The sequence below is a fragment of the Quercus robur genome, chromosome 2, assembly GCF_932294415.1.
Source record: "Quercus robur chromosome 2, dhQueRobu3.1, whole genome shotgun sequence".
NCBI classification, from domain to species: domain Eukaryota; kingdom Viridiplantae; phylum Streptophyta; class Magnoliopsida; order Fagales; family Fagaceae; genus Quercus; species Quercus robur.
Window position 1 is genome coordinate 55,345,580 of NC_065535.1, and position 18,665 is coordinate 55,364,244.

Here is an 18,665-nt window from a genome sequence, read left to right on the forward strand (position 1 = left end):
CTCATTCTGTACTGACAAAACTTTGTTTTCATAAATATTTTTGGCTTTAATCTCCGTTAAGGATCTTTCACCAGGTCCCTAAGAAGAGCAAGGTTCATGCAGAGGCTATGCTTTCCCTAAGGTTGTTCTTGTTGGGTGGGCCATGTTATACTGAGGAAGGGGGGAAGGGGGGGGGGGGGGGGGGGTGAATAAATCATTACAACAGATCTTGGTTGTCTCTTATTATTGTTATAGTATCGCTACTCTCGATGGGTTCTGGGCATTTTGGATGCTTTGCCCTCTGGTGATGTTTGGCAAACGTCCATATATAGAGCCATACTCATACTGATACAACCATTCTCACATGAAAATACCACGTCCCAAACCCCCATTGAGCCATAATCTCAATGGGTCCTAGTGCTAATCTCAATTCTACCCTTCGATTGCCAATATAAATGTTTGGGGTCGACCACCTAGGGCTAGCAGTAGTAGCAAGGATCTGAACTGCTAAAATGCCTTCGGAGCCACTTAACCTAAGTCAAAGGGTAAATTGGTTTAATTCCTCAAGGCTGAGAGAGTTTTAAATGCTTGGAAAATATGTGGTGTCAATCCAATATTTATAAAACATCAAAGAGAGTTTCAAATGCCTGGAAAAAATGTGGTGTCAATCCAATATTTATAAAACATCAAAACAGTACAAAAAACTCTAGGCAACAAGCCCGCTAAAATATTTCTTAGGGTATCTCTTTTCCTTTCTTTCCTAAAATGGTATTTCCCTTTGTGGCTGGTGAAAATGGGGTATGTAATCATGATAATTCTTTCTACAAGATGTACAAATGTGTAAGAGAAGAACCAAAAAACAAATACCAACACTCCTAACCTCAAACTTACAACAATGAGGAAACAAAAATGGCGAAAAGAATAATTGCTGCTATTTTAGAGCTTTTGCTTCGCTCTTTAGATGTAGTTCTCCTGACTCATCCTTGTTGAAAAGCTTTTCAACCACTTCATCCCAGTTACTTGTTCCACTGATGGGCACTGACTTTGTTTCCAAGGCATCCTCACTATGACTCGCTGAAGGCTCTGGTCCGTTCTCATGAGAGGGTACCTCCTCAGGGTTGATCACAGCATGGGGTATATTCAAACTGACAGCTCTTTCCAGTGCATTTTTGTGTTCTATTTCAATAGTCTGCAGCCTCTCGAGTTTCTGTACCTTCGGAGGAGTTGTTGGGGTCTCAGAACTGCTTTCCCTCATTCTCTGAAGGAAGAGAGTGAAGTAAGAATAGGAATTTATCCAACAGACAACTGAAACACTAAAAGTCCAATGGCAAGCGAGACTGTCAAATAAAAGGCAACAGAAGCTACAGTATATCATCTGGGAGATGTATAACATGTCCAGCAGAAGTTGATAGAATACAGTTTGACATGCATATATCTGGTGGAATGCAGGAAACATCTATCACGGAATATATTACACTAAACTGATACAGCGTCACTACAAAATCAATTGGGAAGTTATTTCACATTCTTCTGGTATATCTTAAATTTGCTGAATATCTCTATTGGATGGACAAGAAACCCATTGATTAGCAGTTTTATGAATTGGTGATATTTGCCACAATTCCTTGGTTACTTCCATGGCCAAAATTAATACAGAACATAGGAAGAAAATCTCATCAGCCCCAAGGCACCCAATCATACACACTGCTGATCAAGTTTCTTAATTTTTCATTTGTTCAAATTTATTAATTGACTTAAATGAGAGTTCAAGATATATTTGTGTTAACCCAAGAAATATTAGAAGGATATTTTGGTGTCAAACATAGAACATACAAAAAGAATGAGAAATGCCTTTTTCTTTTTTTTTCTTTTTTTTTTCCACAAGTAAAATATGTTTAGTAAAAATGATATATTAAATTAGCATTCACAAATTCTATTTATTCTTTTTTTATTGGTAAGTTACACATGCATCCAGCAGGTCTTGAACCCACTAAATATGAGAAATATCTAAAAACATGCTAACTACTGATGATGCCCTACTCACATGTAGCTGAAGTTCACTTCATGCTAACTTACTAGCATCTAATTGTTAACTAGGAAAAAATAAACATCTAATCATTAACTTGGAAATAGAATCTATTGAAAACACAACAAAATAATTATTTTGGATTGGGAAGATAACACATGCACGCAGTATTAAACACAAGACTTTATCATCCACCCAATTAATTTTCTTTTTGTTTGGGGGGGTGGGGGGGGGGGAAGAGGAGGAAGCCCACCTGGGGGAGGAAGAAGGTTGGGGAAGAGAGAAAAGGGGGGGGGGGGGGGTTGACCCGCAAAACACATCAAACCCAAAGATGTAAAGGCACAAAAAGTTGGACTCCAAAAATTGAACCATATACCCGGCCATCAGATATTGACACTACATCTGCATCCATCTCATGGATTATATCCATAAATCTCTACATTACATCCCTTGTTGATATGAACCTCTGAACGGATTTATTCCTTATTTTATGCATCACCAGTTAGTCCATGGATCATGTTGATGTAAACAGTAAGTAAAAGAGATTATTTTATATCCTTCCATAGAGAATGTCAACATCAGTCATTGACCTAGATAAATGCAGAGAAGATGTTTTGAATGAATTATTTTACTATATTTTTTCACCCTGACTCTGATAGAAATTTCAAGATCATGGAAAGATTTGATACATGCATTCAATCATTTTTTAGTTTTGATGGTAAATAATATCAGAGAAAAACTTCATTTAGAATAAATGATGAAGAAAAAGATAAACAAAGAGTTGTAGAAGGTTGATGGCTACTTCCTACTTACTTGTAGCGCCTTTTCTGCTTCCCTTTCTATCCAAACAATTCCATGATCTGATGTTGCATTACATGACAAGACAATATGTTCAAATCTCCCATCAACAGGAATTGCCGTTCTGACCTCTGGAGGAAACCTCCCACATCTGCAATGTACCAAGAAATCAGGAACTCAGTCTAGGATCAGCAACGGTGTTGCCAGCAACCTACCACTATAGTCCTCTAAGAAAAGATAACCTTACAGTAGTTTAATATGCATTTTTGCAAAATATAAAATTGTGCTCATCAGCTAAAATCTATAAAATATAATAGGAAGGTTTTCCTTGACACACAAACGAAAGGATAAAAAAGAAAGCAATTTAAAAAAAAAATAAAACTTTGTTTCATCTGTGAATAGTCATAACCGTTATATGTAAGAGCAAACAATTTTGTTTTGATAAGATGTAAGAGACAACAATTTGTGCAAGACTTGACTCAACAAACCATTGAACATTACTTATTTATTGATTACTTTATAAAGGATAAAAAAAACACCCTGAATATGGCACTAAGCCTTCCATAGAAATTATGAATATGGGAGGTTTGAGTGCAATTCTCAGGAATATCTTTCAATCATAACTCTCATGACAGTCATTACTTAGTCTATGGCATGCAAATAACTATTCCTTCACATCACAAAGAATAAATTGAAAATTATACAATATCCCTAAAATAACGCATAGTTTGAATTTGTCGGTACCTGCAAAATTTTCTCTCTACAATATGATACATTCTTCCAGGTGCGTAAAGTCTTCTTGGATCCCCAAGCTTTTTATTTTCTGGTATGAAGGTATCCCTCAAGCAAACCAGAAATAACAAACACGGCAAGCTGTCCAAAGCATTAATGCTTGGTTTAAGAGATGAGTACTCCACTAAAAGTACACAGGTGGTGAATTGCATTGTAAAATTTTTAAGGCAGGATTTTAACCATTAATTTGAAATATTGAGAGAAGAATACTAACCAAAAGACTGACTTGAATATATCTTCCAAGGGGGTGGGTGTTCTCGGTAAGAAATCATCCTGGACAAGAATAAATTCTTAACAAGACGCTTTCAGTCCAATTCAAGAGTCTGATTCTACTAAATCAAATTACTTATGAGGAACATGCAGCTTCATGCAAAATAATCAAAATGAACACCACACACTTTCAAACCAAATAACAACCAACCGTAATTATAAAATTTGAAGCCAAAATTAGTAGGAAATGCAAGGTTTTTATTTATTTATTGATAATTTGATAGTACAATGGGGGGAGGGGGTTCTACTAATAAAGGAGAACAAACTGTGCAATTAAGTTACAAAACTCTGAGTAATAGGAAATGGAAGTCATTTACCCAAATGTTTGCATATGGAAGACTCATTTTCTAGAAATGATGAGAGCTTCATATAGAAAATAAATAAAGAAGAAGCTTAAAACTGCAATATCAAAATGATAGCTTAGATTTAAACGAATAAATTGCAATTTACACTACTAAAGTTTTGGGCAATTTTGATCCCATATATAAAATTATGTCATTTTGAGTTAAATTTAAGGTAACGCTTAACGAATTCCTTGCCACAGTGCATAGACAAAGGAAATGATATAGTAAGTTAGGGATACACATCCAAATTTTGAAATTTTAATGGATAAAATTACAATTACCCCAAATTTTAAGGGCATAGATTGCAATTTAATTGATTTGAAAATAGTAACTAAAAAAACCAACATTTCCAGTATAGTTGTAATTTTTTGAGAAATACTATGTTCATAATATTTTCATAACACTTTCCCAACAAATTTTAAGTGGCAGGTTGTTACAGATTGTTATTGATAGGGCAAAAAAGTAATTTCAGCAATAAATTTAAATTAGAACCGATAACAATTAACCATTTATAATTTGTTATAAAATTTTTGTGGACATTACACTTTTCTAGTTTTTCACACAACCTCCAGAAAAATAGCCACTTCAATCAACCATATAAATAAAGAGATGTGCTACGTACACAACATTTTTGTAACAAATCATAGGTGATTAATTGTTATTAGTTCAACTTTGAACCTAACACTAAGTTACTTTTTTTGCCACAACAATAACAACCAATAATAATTTACCATTTAAGATTTGTTGGAAAAATATTGTGAAAATATTACCGACGTGCCATTTCTGACGGATGAAACAAACAATACCCTGTAAACAAATTTTCAAAGCCACAACAAAAAATCCCATCCTAATTCCCATCCCATCAACAACATTTCTATTATTTACTATTCATAAGCCAAAACAAACACAAGGTAGGCAAAAAACAGTTACCAAAAGTTCACCTGCAAGACAACAGAGTAAATGACATCAGCGTACTTGACGGCCAAATTGAGAGACATACACCTCGCCGGCGCCACCGAATAGCACCGAATCATCTCCCTGGGAACCCCACCCAACCTGTCCCGGTGGTTGACGACGATCACCGTCAACAGCGCCGCCACACCTGACCCGAGCGAGTGACCCGCAAAAACCATCTCATACTCCGACCCATTCTCCACCCAAAGCCGCTTCAAAGTCTCCGACTCCTCATTCAACAGCCACACCGCCGACTTCAAAAGGCCGTGGTGTACGTAGCCGCCGTCAAACATTTGCTTCCCCAGCCGATTATCCAAGAGGGTCTTGTAATCGCTCTCCTTCACCAAGTTGAGGCCGCGAATCGCCAGCACGATCTGGCGGTGCTCTTGATCGCAGTAGATCAGGTACGGCGGCGCCTGCCCCTGGGTTTGCTCGTAGGTGACCCGCTTGATGACCCAGTCCGGGTTGAGCCTGTACCCGCCCGAGGGCGCCCACTGCGGGTTTCGGAGGTCCGATTCGTAGACGGCGAGGATTATGCGACAGATACGTGGGATGGGGTCGAACTCGTCTGGCGTTGCTGTCGGCCACGTGGCGCTGTCGTCTGAGCCTATGTATGTGCACCGCTTCCACGCCCACCGCGAACAACCTATTAACACCACGCACTCTAGCCCACACGAGAACGACATGTCGTTTTTGGTTTCGGAGTGTCTGAAACTGAATCAATCTGAAATGATTGAATTTTTGGTTAATTACTTTAACACTCTATAATAATAATAATAGTGGTAGTAGGTGCTGGCTTTTGCTTATTAGAACTTATATGTTTGGTTTCTCGGCTTTGCTGGCTTATTGCTTTTCTGGTTTGTGTCTACGTGAAAAGAGGCATATGCGTTGTCGTTGTGTTTCTAGTTTCTACGACCTTTGACAACTGTATATCTCTGCATTACGTGGAATATGTTAATATATTTATTTTATTAACTAAGATCGTAGTTTTAGATTACAATCAGCTTTGTATTTAAATTATGTCCATAAAAATTATCAAAAGTGTTAGTTAATTTTTTTAATAAAAAATTAAAAGAAATCATTTTTAAATTAATGTACTTTAAGTATTAATTGAATTTTTTTAAAAAAATAATATTTTCAAAACACGTATATAATTAAGTGTGTACAATAATAATTAACGATAATTAGTTATAAATAAATGTGTGGGTTGATTAGTCTTTATTGAGTCACTGATACAGAAATTTAATAATAATAAAAAAGACAAAAGGAAGAATCCATCACGTGAAATTGGTAATATACGATGTTGGAGGGAGGCGTGTGTGTGTTAATAAATGTGACGAAATCAAAGTAGCTGATTCTATTGGGGAAGGTTCTACCGCGTTCGCGTGCGTCTTTTTTTTTTCTTTTAATTTTTATAGAAAAAATTAGTCTACCTCTACATTATTAAACACACGCGTTAAAATTTGTAATGGATAGAGTATAAGAATAGGACATAAGAATTTCTTTTCTATTCGAGTCAAGGACGTATTGTAAGTCAAGAGGTCATAAATTTCAACGTCACGCTATCAATTTAAAGAGTTTTGAGGTGTCACAAATCTCAATCCCTAGAGCTAGAGGCCTAGGGACATTTGTCATTCGCCATGTAATTCAATTTCTTGCTGTTAATTTTAGTACAAAATCTGTATGTACACACAATTTTTTGTCATTCTATTACCAATTTTACAATTTAATTAAAAAGTGCACTTTCTTTTAGAAATCGGCAATTCATTGTCCTTTTTTAACTTTTTTTTTTTAATTTTTGAATAATTCAGCAATCACATTGCCAATCTTTTTTTAAAAAAAAATTAAATTTTGTTTAAGAAATCAACAATCATATTGCTAATTAAAATAAAATAGTTTTTTTAGGAGCTTGGCAAAAGCATTGCCAATTTTTTTTATTATAAAGAAAATCCTTTATTTTAAAGAATTCAACAATATTATTCTTAATTTTTTTTTAATACCAATTTTTACACTATTTTAAATTTCCTCAAAATTGTTTGCAATTTTAATAGTAAAAAACTCAAAAAGTTTATTGAATGATACAATATTTTACCAACACTTCCGTTAGCTGTACTCCACAAATAAATAAATTGGATGAAAAATGAGGAAGGGAGAATAAAAGCAAGATGCTAGAGCTTTTTTAACAATGAGAATGTGCCATCTGGCTAAACTACTTTTGCCTTGCTCATTTTATAATATATTTTTTTTCTTTCTATTGATAATGAGAGCGAAAGAAGAAACAAGAGCAGGTGAGCTGCCTGTGATTCCAATGCTATGCAACTTTTTCTTTAGACAGAATGCATCCACCTTATGCTTATGCAAAAGCGATTTTGGGTCCAAAAAAGGGATTATAGTTAATTGATGCTATTACAATATATATATATTTTTTATAATTATAATAATGAGAAAATAAACATCAGTAGTTAATTGAATTAATTGGATTCAAAGTCTAAAAATAAGAAACACCTTTATCTCTCAAATCTGAAAACTCTTTATCATTGCATTTAGGCAAAATTTTCCAAACAGTGCAAATTCTGAAAAAATTTCGCCGGACAGCACGCGCTCAAACTTATTTAGTTAGATAGACTGTTTTTGAAAGTCGATTATATCAAACTCGACTTCCAGCCAATACAGTGACCCTCCCGCAAATACTTAAAGCTGACGTGGAATAAAAAAATGAAAAAAAAAGGTGCCAGGAAGTCGAGTATAGTGAACTCGACTTCCAGGTCCAGTAAAAAAAATATTACCACTCCAGGAAGTCGCAAAAAAAAAAAAAAAAAAAAAAGAACACCAGGAAGTCGAGTTTACTGTACTTGACTTCCTTGGAACTCGAGTCTACTGTACTCGACTTCCAGGTACTGTACACAGACTTACCATGACATTGTAGGAATTGAAAGTCGAGTATAGGGAACTCGGCTTCCATTAAAGTCGAGCACAGTAAACTCGACTTCCAGTAAATCCCCCCCCCCCCCCCCCCCACACCAACCCCACCTAGCTCAATTATGTGAGCACGGTAAAAATTTATTTAAATGGAACTCGAGTCTAGCAAACTCGAGTTCCAATAAATTTTACAACAACCCCCATCTCAGATTACTTATACTCTCAACTCTCATTTTTCCACTTAAACTCTCACTTCTCTCACAGCTCTCTCCCACGTCAAAACACCTTTCACACATCTACAAATTAAAAAGCTTTTCTTCTTCTACTACAAATCACATTGATCATTCTACAAATTAAAGCTTTTCTTCTTCTTCTTCTTCTTCAAAGGTAACTATTCAAACCTTTTTAATTTTTTTTTTTTGTTAGACCTGGCTATATATATTCAAATATTTTACATTTGGTAGATATATATATATATATATATATATACACATCACTTTTATATTGTTGATGAGTAATGTGTTGTTTGTAATAGTAATTTATTATCATTATTATTATTGTTTTTTGCATTTGTTATTTGTGCTTTGTAATGGGTTGTTAGTTGCAATGTGTAACATGTACAAATTTTTTAATGTGTTAATGTTATTTATTTGTAATGTGTAATGGTTTGTTTGTTGTAATGTTCAAATCATTTTAAATTTTTTTTTTTTGGTTAGACTTGGCTAATATATATACTCACTTTTTCATTTGGTAGTTATATATATATATATATATATAAATATATATACACATACCATTTTTATATTGTTGATGAGTAATGTGTTGTTTGTAATTGTAATTCATTATCATTATTATTATTGTTTTTTGCATTTGTTATTTATGCTTTGTAATGGATTGTTAGTTGCAATGTGTAACATGTACAAATTTTTTAATTGGTAACATGTTATTTTTTTGCAATGTGTTGTAATGTGTAATAGTTTGTTAGTTGTAAGGTGTAAGGAATTTTAATTTTTTAAGGTTAGCAACCATGTACAAATTTGTTTGAGTTTAAAAATTTGTTTAAAATTGTTTTGTGGACTATACAATGTTATATTCGTCACTAACTTTTAGTAAACTTATTTGACTTATAGGCTTGTAATGAGTTCGATTGATTTTTATCTATATTATGGTGGGGAGCCCTGCAGTGATGTGACTTATGGAGTGACATATGAAGGGCCTGGTAAAAAGATAGAGATTATTCAGCTAAAAAAAGGGCGGGAGATCAATTTGAAAAAGTTGAAAAAGAAAATTATGAAAGAGCTGGATTTGGACCGTCGGTTGCATGACATAAAAATTATATATCGTGCTCCTCATGCAGTGTTCAATGACCGTATTGTCTTCACGCCTATTGAAATAAAAGGAGACAAGCATGTTAAGATTATGCTTGACCGGATAAACTCTACACCCCAATTAAAAGCTGCCGAGTTGTATATAAGTGTGGAGCCTCGTATAGAAGTTGGCAGTAAAGATGTGCAACAAACAACTTTGGAGGGTGGTGGCAGGGAAGAATTCCAATCATTACAGACGGATAATTATCCTGCTCTTACCCTGTGCACCACAGTTGGAGGCTATACACCACCATACCAAGAGACAGCAACTCCAATGGAGGTTTGTGGATCTAGTTATCAACAAGAATGTATTCAAAATCTAGGGAGGGAAGACGAAGACGAAGATGATGTTGATCATGGTAGAGATGAGTACGAAGAGATGATTGGGAGAGATGACTTTCACGAGAATACTATAAACTATGAAAATGTTGACAATGTCCGTGATGATGTCGTGGATGATCATGATGATGATGCTATAGGCGATGGTATAGGTTTGCAGCCTGCAGTCCTTACATATGAAGCTCATGGCCCATCATTCCATGCAAACACTTGGGATAATATAGTTGATCCTTCAAATGTTGAGATACCATTTTTATCAAGTTGGGTGCAGGGAATGATTTTTAGCAAAGGATTGATTTTCCCTAATAAAGAGGCGGTGAGACAAGCATTAATAGTTTACTCTATGGACAACAACAAGAATTATATAACTGAGTGGTCCAACCAGCAAAGATTGTGTGTGAAGTGCTCCAATGAGTCATGTGCATGGAAAGTTCGAGCATTCCCGCAACGGAAGCTTAACGGTGGTGGTCCGTCACAGTATACGACGGTCCTCACACTTGTCCATCAGTTGGGGTGAACAAAGATGGCAGAATGATGGATTCCAATTTTCTTGCCAAAGAACTTCATACATATGTATATGCAGATCACACCAGCAAAATAAAGGATCTCCAAAAGCTAATGAAGGAAAGGTTTAAGCACAATATATCGTACTACAAGATATGGGATGCGAAACAAAAAGCTATTGCTGCCAGTAATTTGCATTTCAGCTACCCCACAAAATTGTCCATTAGCATTAACCTGTAAAAAGTTTAACCAAAAGAGTATAAGATGACTGTCACTTAATCCACAAATTTATGAATTTGTCATTCTAACTGTCACATAATCCACAAGAAAACATTATTGGCTTCTAGGCATTCTAACTGTCACATAATCCCAATGCATTATATTGCTTATAAACTTACTGTTCACACAAACTTAACAGATCAGTACCCCAAAGTCTAATGCACAAGTTGAATGAAAAAATTAATCAGGTAAAGCCAGAATTTCCAAGAGTATTTCCAAGAGTATCTTCTTATACTCTGCAATAGTTAAATATGTTTAAATAATTCCTAGAGAGCAATTTGATTTCCTTATCCCTCTCAAGAAGAATTAAAACTGTTAACAAATCAAGTGACCAAACAGACCAATCAAGTGACCAACAATAATTAAAGTACAAACCCTTCAAAGGAAATTAGTTCATACTTACAATAAGACTGCAACAGCCCTTATAGGATTTTAACATATTAGGCTGCACCCTCCCCGCGTTTACTTTTTTTCTGGTTGCGTCTAGTGTACTGCTTGGCCGGAACATGCTCAGTTACCTGCTCATAATGTTATATTTTTAAGCTTTTACAAACAATTCTTGCACAAAGAAACCCAAAAAATTTATGAAACTAAAATCAAAGTAAAGCACTTGGAATACCAGATGGGAACCTGTGCCGCATCTCCTTGGTTGGATGGTGCGAGTCGATTTCTGTTTGGGTGCAGCATGAGCATTTGCATCCTGTGGCTGCTCAACTTGGTCACGTTGCCCCTGCTCAATGTCACTATCATGTGGATGCGTGGCTTGTGGAACATGTATCAAGGTAGAGGAAGTATGAGGTGATTGTGTATGACTTGGGCTGGTAGACATGAACTCAACATGGGGTGTTTGAAGGCTAGGGGTGGGTATAACTGTCTGGGGGGAGCTATAGGACGGGGCCATGGGTGAGTTGTGGTCAACGGTGGTGGTGTGTGGGAAGGACTCGAATTCAGTATGGGTAAAACGCGAGGGAGATCCAATGTCAATGGGAGGGATGGGTGGCATGGGAGGCCCGGTTGTGCCCTGAGGGGTGGACACGGGTGGAACAGGGGTCTCAGTGGCCAAAGGAGGGGTGGGGGCAGGTTGATGACATGTCACTGGAGCAACTGAGCTCGTACTGGGCCCTATATCTGGTATTTCAGTATGGTTTGCTACTTCGTCATTGACTGGCACATCAATACGATCAACCTCATCCACCTCCTCAAGGGCCTTCTTAATGAACTTGTATTCGTAAGATTCTTCACTAAACCAGTTGAGGATAGCCAGTTGGATTGCAAGCTGTCATTAAATCACCAACATTATTAAGTATGACACATACATAACATCAAAATTTCCAAAATTATTAAACAACATAAGTTTATGCACATTACCAAAATTTCCATCTTAGCGCTAGCACGGTCGATATACAGTCGAGTGATCCTACGATACCACACCATATATGGATGATGACGTGACATCACCCCCTCCATCCGGAGTGCATTACAAACGTACTCGTCACGATCATTCCACTTCTGAATATGGACTGCATGTATCATCGACCAATTTTTCTCTACCTTGCCCCTCGCATCTATTTTGTGCAAATCGCGATTGGTATTAGCATCTCTGGGTTGTTCCTGTTGTAGCCCAAACTGTCGTAGGACACGATCGGGTAGGTGGAACTCTACAAGCCAAAAACATATAAGTGGAACGGTCGACCTCCATACGCTACTTCCTTCAATGCAAAAACTAGGAGGAAGGTGGCTTAAGTCATGTCCATATGGCTCCCACTTAACCTACAAAAGCCACCAAGTAAAGCAACCACATTCAAAAATTTTCCCATAATTTGCATACAAATAGCACAATAGTGGGCAATGAAAGACTTTTTGAAGGACATAAGATGTTATGGACATATAAATATAAGTATTATACCTGGTTGGGTCGTGTTGTAGCAATTTGATTGCGATATGCGGAAAGCACATGCGTGGGAGCATTCTTTGTAGTCATCGCCCCTGCCCACCTACAAGCAGGTAACATCACATGGTCATTAGTCGTTTATGTATAAAAATGTGGCATAATACATGATAGCACACTAATTATGCAATATATACTTACTTCATAGCAAGAGGAATTGGTGGTAGTGGTGGACCATAAACACCCTCAGGTTGGGGCACCATCTGTGGGGACATATGTGGAAACCTGATATATATCCACAATTGGACCAAAATCAATGGTCCTCCAATCTGCTTTGCCTTTTTGTCGGTTGCATTGCACAACTGTCTGTACAACCAGGATAAGGCTGCACTACCCCAACTATATTTGCGTGGATTACGAAGGTTCTGCATGAACTCTAACCACATGAGATGGACCCTATCTCCGGACTTGTCAATAAATACCATATTCCCTAGTAGGGCTAGGATATAGCAGCGAGCGTATTGATGAACTTGAATCTCATTGGCATCCAGAGGCAGTGGTTGTCTGATTCTTTCAACAAGTGCGGGTATCAAAATCCTTTGACCTTTTAGCACAATTTGAGGGCCATTTGGAATTTGAATTCCAAGCATTTCAGCACACACATCTGTCCAAGTTCTTTTACTGAGCCCAACCATTGCCTCACCCTCGATGGGCAACCCCATGATAACTTCCACATCTTGCAATGTGATCGTCATTTCACCATGTGGTAGGTGGAATGTATGGGTCTCTGGGCGCCATTGCTCTACAAATGCAGTGATCAATGCATGGTCAAGCTGTATGGATGGGACCAAGTGCAGACCCTCTAGACCAAACAACCTCACAATGGCAAGGACACGATCATCTACCATAGGAACTCGAAGTGCCAATTCTTCATGGCGACTTCGACAATCTAGTATGCCAGGAGGATCCTGCAAATATTATAACAATAGATAAAAATCTTATGCAAATATTTAGTATTTATGGCTAATTAGAGTTGTGACATGAATGCATAGTACAAGAAAACTCATGCAATTACCTGTCCCCCAGGGTTCCACAGTAACTCAGATCGATGTTTAACTTGTTCCGTCAATACACTATCATTAATGGGTCCAGGATCTATCGTCATGCTGCAAATGTAACATGGTCACCAAACTTCATTTTTCAATTTCATTTTCATGTAGTCCTTGACATAAGGAAACAATTTAAGCAAAAACCAAAAAAGAGACAACCCTATAAAACTCTCAAGAAATTATTTTTCATTATGGAGTATTGAGAGAGTGGTAACAGAAACTTGCATATTATCAAATGATAACTAATAGACAACTAAAAGCATGAGATCACACTGGTAAAGGCATATGGCTCAAGGGTTTTAGAGTCCCCAATGTAATTATGCAAAGGCAGGAATCTAATCAGAGGCCACTTCAAGATACAAAAACGCAAGCAAATATGCTTTGGCCTAAGCACGAAAAAGTTAAGAAAAAAAATAGGTAAAAGCCAAAATGATATCATATACTAAACATGACTGATAGTTTGGGCAGAAAAATATCTCAAAAGGGAATTGCCATCATCCAAAACTAATTAACTAACGACAAATCTAAGAAACCATGCTAACAGACAATAATATACACTAGAATTTGTTTAAAAGTTTCTCTCCACTCACCCTACTCTTTTGCCTTTTATAGATGGTACCCAAGTGTGAATGAAACAAAAAACAGTTTAAAAATTCATTGGTTTACATTGAGACCAAGCAAATGCCAAAGTTTAAAGACCATTTCCACTAGCATTCAACTAATAAACTAAGCAAAGTGCTAACATTCTCAGAGGGTATGACATTGAAAAATAAGCAATACCAAATTGAGTAAATATTATTTACATTCAGAAGAAAATGGAAACATATTTCAAATCTAATCCCACTACCAAACAAACATCCAAAAGTTCATAAGCAACTTTAAAATGCACATTAAAAAAAAAAGCATACCGTGATTTAACTTTATATAATTTGGTTGTGATCAAGAACTATATGTATATTAATAATATTATTTTCTAAATCATGAACAAAAGTTAGACAAATTTCATATGTACCTTTCTGTAAAGGTTAGCTCTGAAGGTCATAAAATTATTGAGGAATTACCTGCTAGCTTCAGCAACAGGAGCAATGCCCGAAACAAAAAAATAAAATAAAATGATGGAGAGAGAACGAACAAATGAAGAGAAAGAAAAACAAACAAATGAAACCCAATTCTCCAAATCACTAAACCTAAAAAGCAAATCAAAACCCATTTCATTTCAGCCAATATAAAGAGAAAGAAATCGCATTTAGAGAGGCAGAGAGAGAACAAACCTGCTGGTTGAGTTGGAAAATGATGGACGGAAAGGGACACCGGAGAGAGACATCGGAGAGAGAGAGACGTTTATCGAAGAGAGTAGGCAAGTGAAGTCGATTATAGCAAAGTCGGATTCCCCTTTTTACCCTGATTATAAACTTTAAACCTAACCTGAAAGACGAGTATAAGGTACTCGACTTACATATAACGTTTTTACTGCAACAGGGAAGTCGAGTACAGTAAACTCGACTTCCTGGTGTTTTTTTTTTTTTTTTTTTTTTTTGCGCCTAAAGTACTAAAATCCTGGAGTGGTAATATTTTTTTTACTGGACCTGGAAGTCGAGTTCACTATACTTGACTTCTTGGCACCTTTTTTTTCATTTCTTTATTCCACGTCAGCTTTAAGTATTTGCGGGAGGGTCACTGTATTGGCTGGAAGTCGAGTTTGATATAATCGACTTTCAAAAACAGTCTATCTAACTAAATAAGTTTGAGCGCGTGCTGTCCGGCGAAATTTTTTCAGAATTTGCACTGTTTGGCAAATTTTGCCTTGCATTTACAAATTACAAGATACCTTATACGCTAAGTAATTTTTCAATTATAGCCTTTTATTGTAAAAGTCCTGCCTATCTATATTTTATATATAAAAAGCATCAATGTGCAAAGCAACGGTAGCAAAAGCTACAGTGATTTTGGTTTATTCAACCAAACTGTTTCACTCGGCTTTTTTTTTTTTTTTTTTTTTTGTGGAAAATATAGTCTAAACACGCTTTTTTACTTTTTTTTTTTTTTTTTTTTAGCTGTTAAAATATTATCCCAATAAATTGCCACAATATTTTCACAATTTTTGAGGTGTTGATTTTTTATAAGCTAAAAAATATATATATATATATATCATACCAGAACCAACCACAACTAAAAATAAATGTATTGTGAAAAAAAAAATACGACATCCACAACATTTTTCATAACACTTTCATAACAAATCATAGGTGGTAAATTATTATTGGTTCTGATTTAAACTTACCATTGAAATTGTTTTTTTGCCTACCGATAACATCTCAAAACAATTTACTATTTTATGATTTGTTGTGTAAATGTTGTGGACATAGCATTTCTCTAGTGAAAATATTAAGACATTTTGTTGTCGTCATAATATTTTCACAACTAATAAAGTGTCAATTTTTTACGAGTCAAAATAATATATAACAAAATTATAAAGGTAATACGAAAATGTTATACCATTATGTTGTGTTTCTAGATTTTATTTTTATTTTTTTTTTGGTTTGAACCAAAATTCACTATTTCACATACAGTTTTCTTGGGTTGACTTTTTGTATTTTTTTTTATTGTATTTTAATCTTTACGCACCATTTTAAGTAAAAACACATAATTTTACATATACAAAAAATAAAAAACTTAGGATAAAAACACTTTTCATCCTTTATGTTTGGGGTAGTTCACAATTCTTCCTTAAACTTTAAAATCAAGTAATTTTCCCCTTAATATTTTGGGAAAAGAGTAGATATGTCGTATTGTTATTCTCTCAATTAAACCCTAATAAAAAGCTTATGATTCTTAAAATATTACATTGTGTAATGTCTAAAATACTCCCACTAAATTTTAACATTCTAAATTTTTTTCACGTATTTTGAGTTTTAGATGGTAGTAATGCTTAGAAGTTGGAATTGTGATATAAGGTGTTTTATTTATTACCTAAAGAACATTAATTTTCTAGATTTAAATTTTCGAAACTTATAATTTATTTAATGAGAAATTTGATGAAACATTCCCTCTTTCTTTTTTTTTTTTTTTTTTTTTTTTTTTTTTTTTTTTGTTTCCTACTTAAAATGACTGTTCATTAAAAACTAAGCAAGCTAAATATTGCACCCAGAGTCTTATAGAATGATAAAGAAGAAAGTATGAATGAAATTTTTTTCATCGTGTATGGTTGAAGATATTTGATAAAAAACTTCAATTGTAGCATATGATATCATTCATTACAAAAATTTAAATATTGTGACAATGTCTTAATAAAACTCAGTTGCTTATTGTTGAAAGATGATGATATTCGTTATTATTCTTAAAATTTTTTAATGGGTGGATATTGCCTTTAGTAAATAAGTACCAATAAACTGTTATAATAAAAAATATATATTCGTATTTTAAATAGCTACCATAATTTTGTGTGTGATTAACTATTAAAATTCTCATACAAATAAAATTAACTTTGCATGACATACATTTTTTATGTATATAATTTCATACTTCTTCAAATAGAAAATTTATTTTAATTTTCTCATTTAAGAGGTTGCATGTTCCTTGCACCCACCCTACCTGGTGGTAAAAAAAAAAAACCCAAAATCTGATGGGTGATAACTGTGTCATCGTTTATACCAAAAAAATAAAATAAAAGAGAGAGCTGTGTCATCAAAATTGACCGAATAAAATAAGGCATTATATTCCAAGAACATTCATTATTTTCTTCTATAAAAAAAAATTAAAAAAATGAAAGAAAGAAAGAAAAGAACATTCATTATTTCAGTATATGGTGGTACCTATAAAAAAGTACAAGGTGGTCCATCTGAGCGTCTAGAGTGATGAAGTTTCATTGGACGAAAGCTAAGGGTTGGAAGTATATAAGGACCTTAATAGGTTCATGACAAGTTTACCCTTCTCTGGTTCAAAGTGTAAAATTCCGACTCTCAAATGCCATATGAAAGACATATTTACTAGAGCTCTATCAACAATTTTTACATTCATCTAAGCTGTACTACTATATTTGTTGTCCACCACTTGCAATTAGTAGACAAATAGAAACTACATAACCAAAAAATAAAAAAGACAATTAGAAACCACATTCTCAATAAACAAGATGCAAAGAAATGATGACAGAAGAATTACAAATCCATAGGACAAGTATATTTATAAATATGTATCTACAAAGCTTAATTTTAGTGTAGTAAAGGATACAACATTCATGCTTCTATATTCCATATCGCATATGAATGATGCAGCAGCTGCTAGAACTCTATCAGTAACTTTCACATTCATAGTAATATATTTGCATCCGCAGTATACAATTAGGAACTACATTCTCAATACATCTAAAGAAATGATGATAAAGCGATACAATCCCACAGGGTGAAACTCAAAGATTCAAATATCATAGTAGTTAGTACTACAGAAGTGTAGAGCAAACAAATATCATACATAGCCTTAATGTAGCACAACAATTTGGCCAACAGTAAAGAAGCATTATAGATTGTTTGTGCTATAACAAATCCCATTTGCATTGCCTCTCCATTATAAACTAAAATTCTGTGTCAATGTTAAAAGCAGTCATTTTTTAGATTATCTGTTTATAGAGAAACAGCAAGGCCATAGAGCACCATGAACCCACTATTCAACTTTAAAATAAGAAAAGGACAAGTTCTACAGATCCGTATAGCCAACGAGCCATAGCTCAAATAGCACCTCCTTATAGGCTCATTACCCCCCAGGTGGGTGTGTACTTATTTAAAAAAAAATCCTATAAACGAGAGGCCACAACATATCACTGTCAGCACTATCCGGTGGCAAAGACAATGTTGTTAATTGTATTATTCATTCTACACAGATCTATATGAATAATCATTATATCATTACCCAAAATGATCTTTCATTTTGGATAATGATACAAATGATCTTTCATCTTACCAAATGGAGTGCACCTCTGTCTGCTGGAAGGGATAATGTGGAATGATTTTCCTTCCTCTCAACAGGGACCAGGATTTTATCAATGGCAGTCACTTGGCCATGTGGTATTCAAAAGGAAATCATAAATAAAATTGGAGTTGAAAG

At 35.0% G+C, this 18,665-nt stretch overlaps 3 protein-coding genes across 3 annotated transcripts; all 3 read right to left on the reverse strand.

Moving 5' to 3' along the window:
- Positions 1–638: 638 nt before the first annotated feature.
- On the reverse strand, positions 639–5,980 carry LOC126714066 (uncharacterized). The gene is made up of 5 exons (XM_050414057.1): positions 5,151–5,980; positions 3,810–3,868; positions 3,548–3,676; positions 2,819–2,954; positions 639–1,237 (listed from the first exon to the last, which is right to left on the reverse strand). The coding sequence occupies exons 1-5, from the start codon at positions 5,847–5,849 to the stop codon at positions 911–913; spliced, it is 1,350 nt and encodes a 449-aa protein (XP_050270014.1). The 5' UTR covers positions 5,850–5,980; the 3' UTR covers positions 639–910.
- A 4,994-nt stretch (positions 5,981–10,974) lies between these two features.
- On the reverse strand, positions 10,975–12,552 carry LOC126700768 (serine/threonine-protein phosphatase 7 long form homolog). Its single transcript, XM_050398959.1, has 4 exons — positions 12,478–12,552; positions 11,940–12,341; positions 11,191–11,847; positions 10,975–11,089 (listed from the first exon to the last, which is right to left on the reverse strand). Exons 1-4 carry the CDS (start codon positions 12,550–12,552, stop codon positions 11,012–11,014), a joined length of 1,212 nt encoding a protein of 403 aa, XP_050254916.1. The 3' UTR covers positions 10,975–11,011.
- An 89-nt stretch (positions 12,553–12,641) lies between these two features.
- LOC126706842 (serine/threonine-protein phosphatase 7 long form homolog) lies at positions 12,642–14,971 on the reverse strand. The gene is made up of 3 exons (XM_050406401.1): positions 14,840–14,971; positions 13,535–13,625; positions 12,642–13,427 (listed from the first exon to the last, which is right to left on the reverse strand). The coding sequence occupies exons 1-3, from the start codon at positions 14,890–14,892 to the stop codon at positions 12,657–12,659; spliced, it is 915 nt and encodes a 304-aa protein (XP_050262358.1). The 5' UTR covers positions 14,893–14,971; the 3' UTR covers positions 12,642–12,656.
- Positions 14,972–18,665: the final 3,694 nt, after the last annotated feature.

Coding starts and splice junctions, on each gene's coding strand:
- LOC126714066 (XM_050414057.1), bottom strand. CDS start 5,849: ATGTCGTTCTCGTGTGGGCTAGAGTGCGTGGTGTTAATAGGTTGTTCG. Junction 3,869..5,150: donor TTTACTCTGTTGTCTTGCAG/GTGAACTTTTGG, acceptor ATTCTTGTCCAG/GATGATTTCTTACCGAGAAC. Junction 3,677..3,809: donor ATATTCAAGTCAGTCTTTTG/GTTAGTATTCTT, acceptor TGCTTTGGACAG/CTTGCCGTGTTTGTTATTTC.
- LOC126700768 (XM_050398959.1), bottom strand. CDS start 12,552: ATGACTACAAAGAATGCTCCCACGCATGTGCTTTCCGCATATCGCAAT. Junction 12,342..12,477: donor CTACAACACGACCCAACCAG/GTATAATACTTA, acceptor TGGCTTTTGTAG/GTTAAGTGGGAGCCATATGG. Junction 11,848..11,939: donor GCGCTAAGATGGAAATTTTG/GTAATGTGCATA, acceptor ATTTAATGACAG/CTTGCAATCCAACTGGCTAT.
- LOC126706842 (XM_050406401.1), bottom strand. CDS start 14,892: ATGTCTCTCTCCGGTGTCCCTTTCCGTCCATCATTTTCCAACTCAACC. Junction 13,626..14,839: donor TTTTCCAACTCAACCAGCAG/GTTTGTTCTCTC, acceptor TTACATTTGCAG/CATGACGATAGATCCTGGAC. Junction 13,428..13,534: donor TGTGGAACCCTGGGGGACAG/GTAATTGCATGA, acceptor TAATATTTGCAG/GATCCTCCTGGCATACTAGA.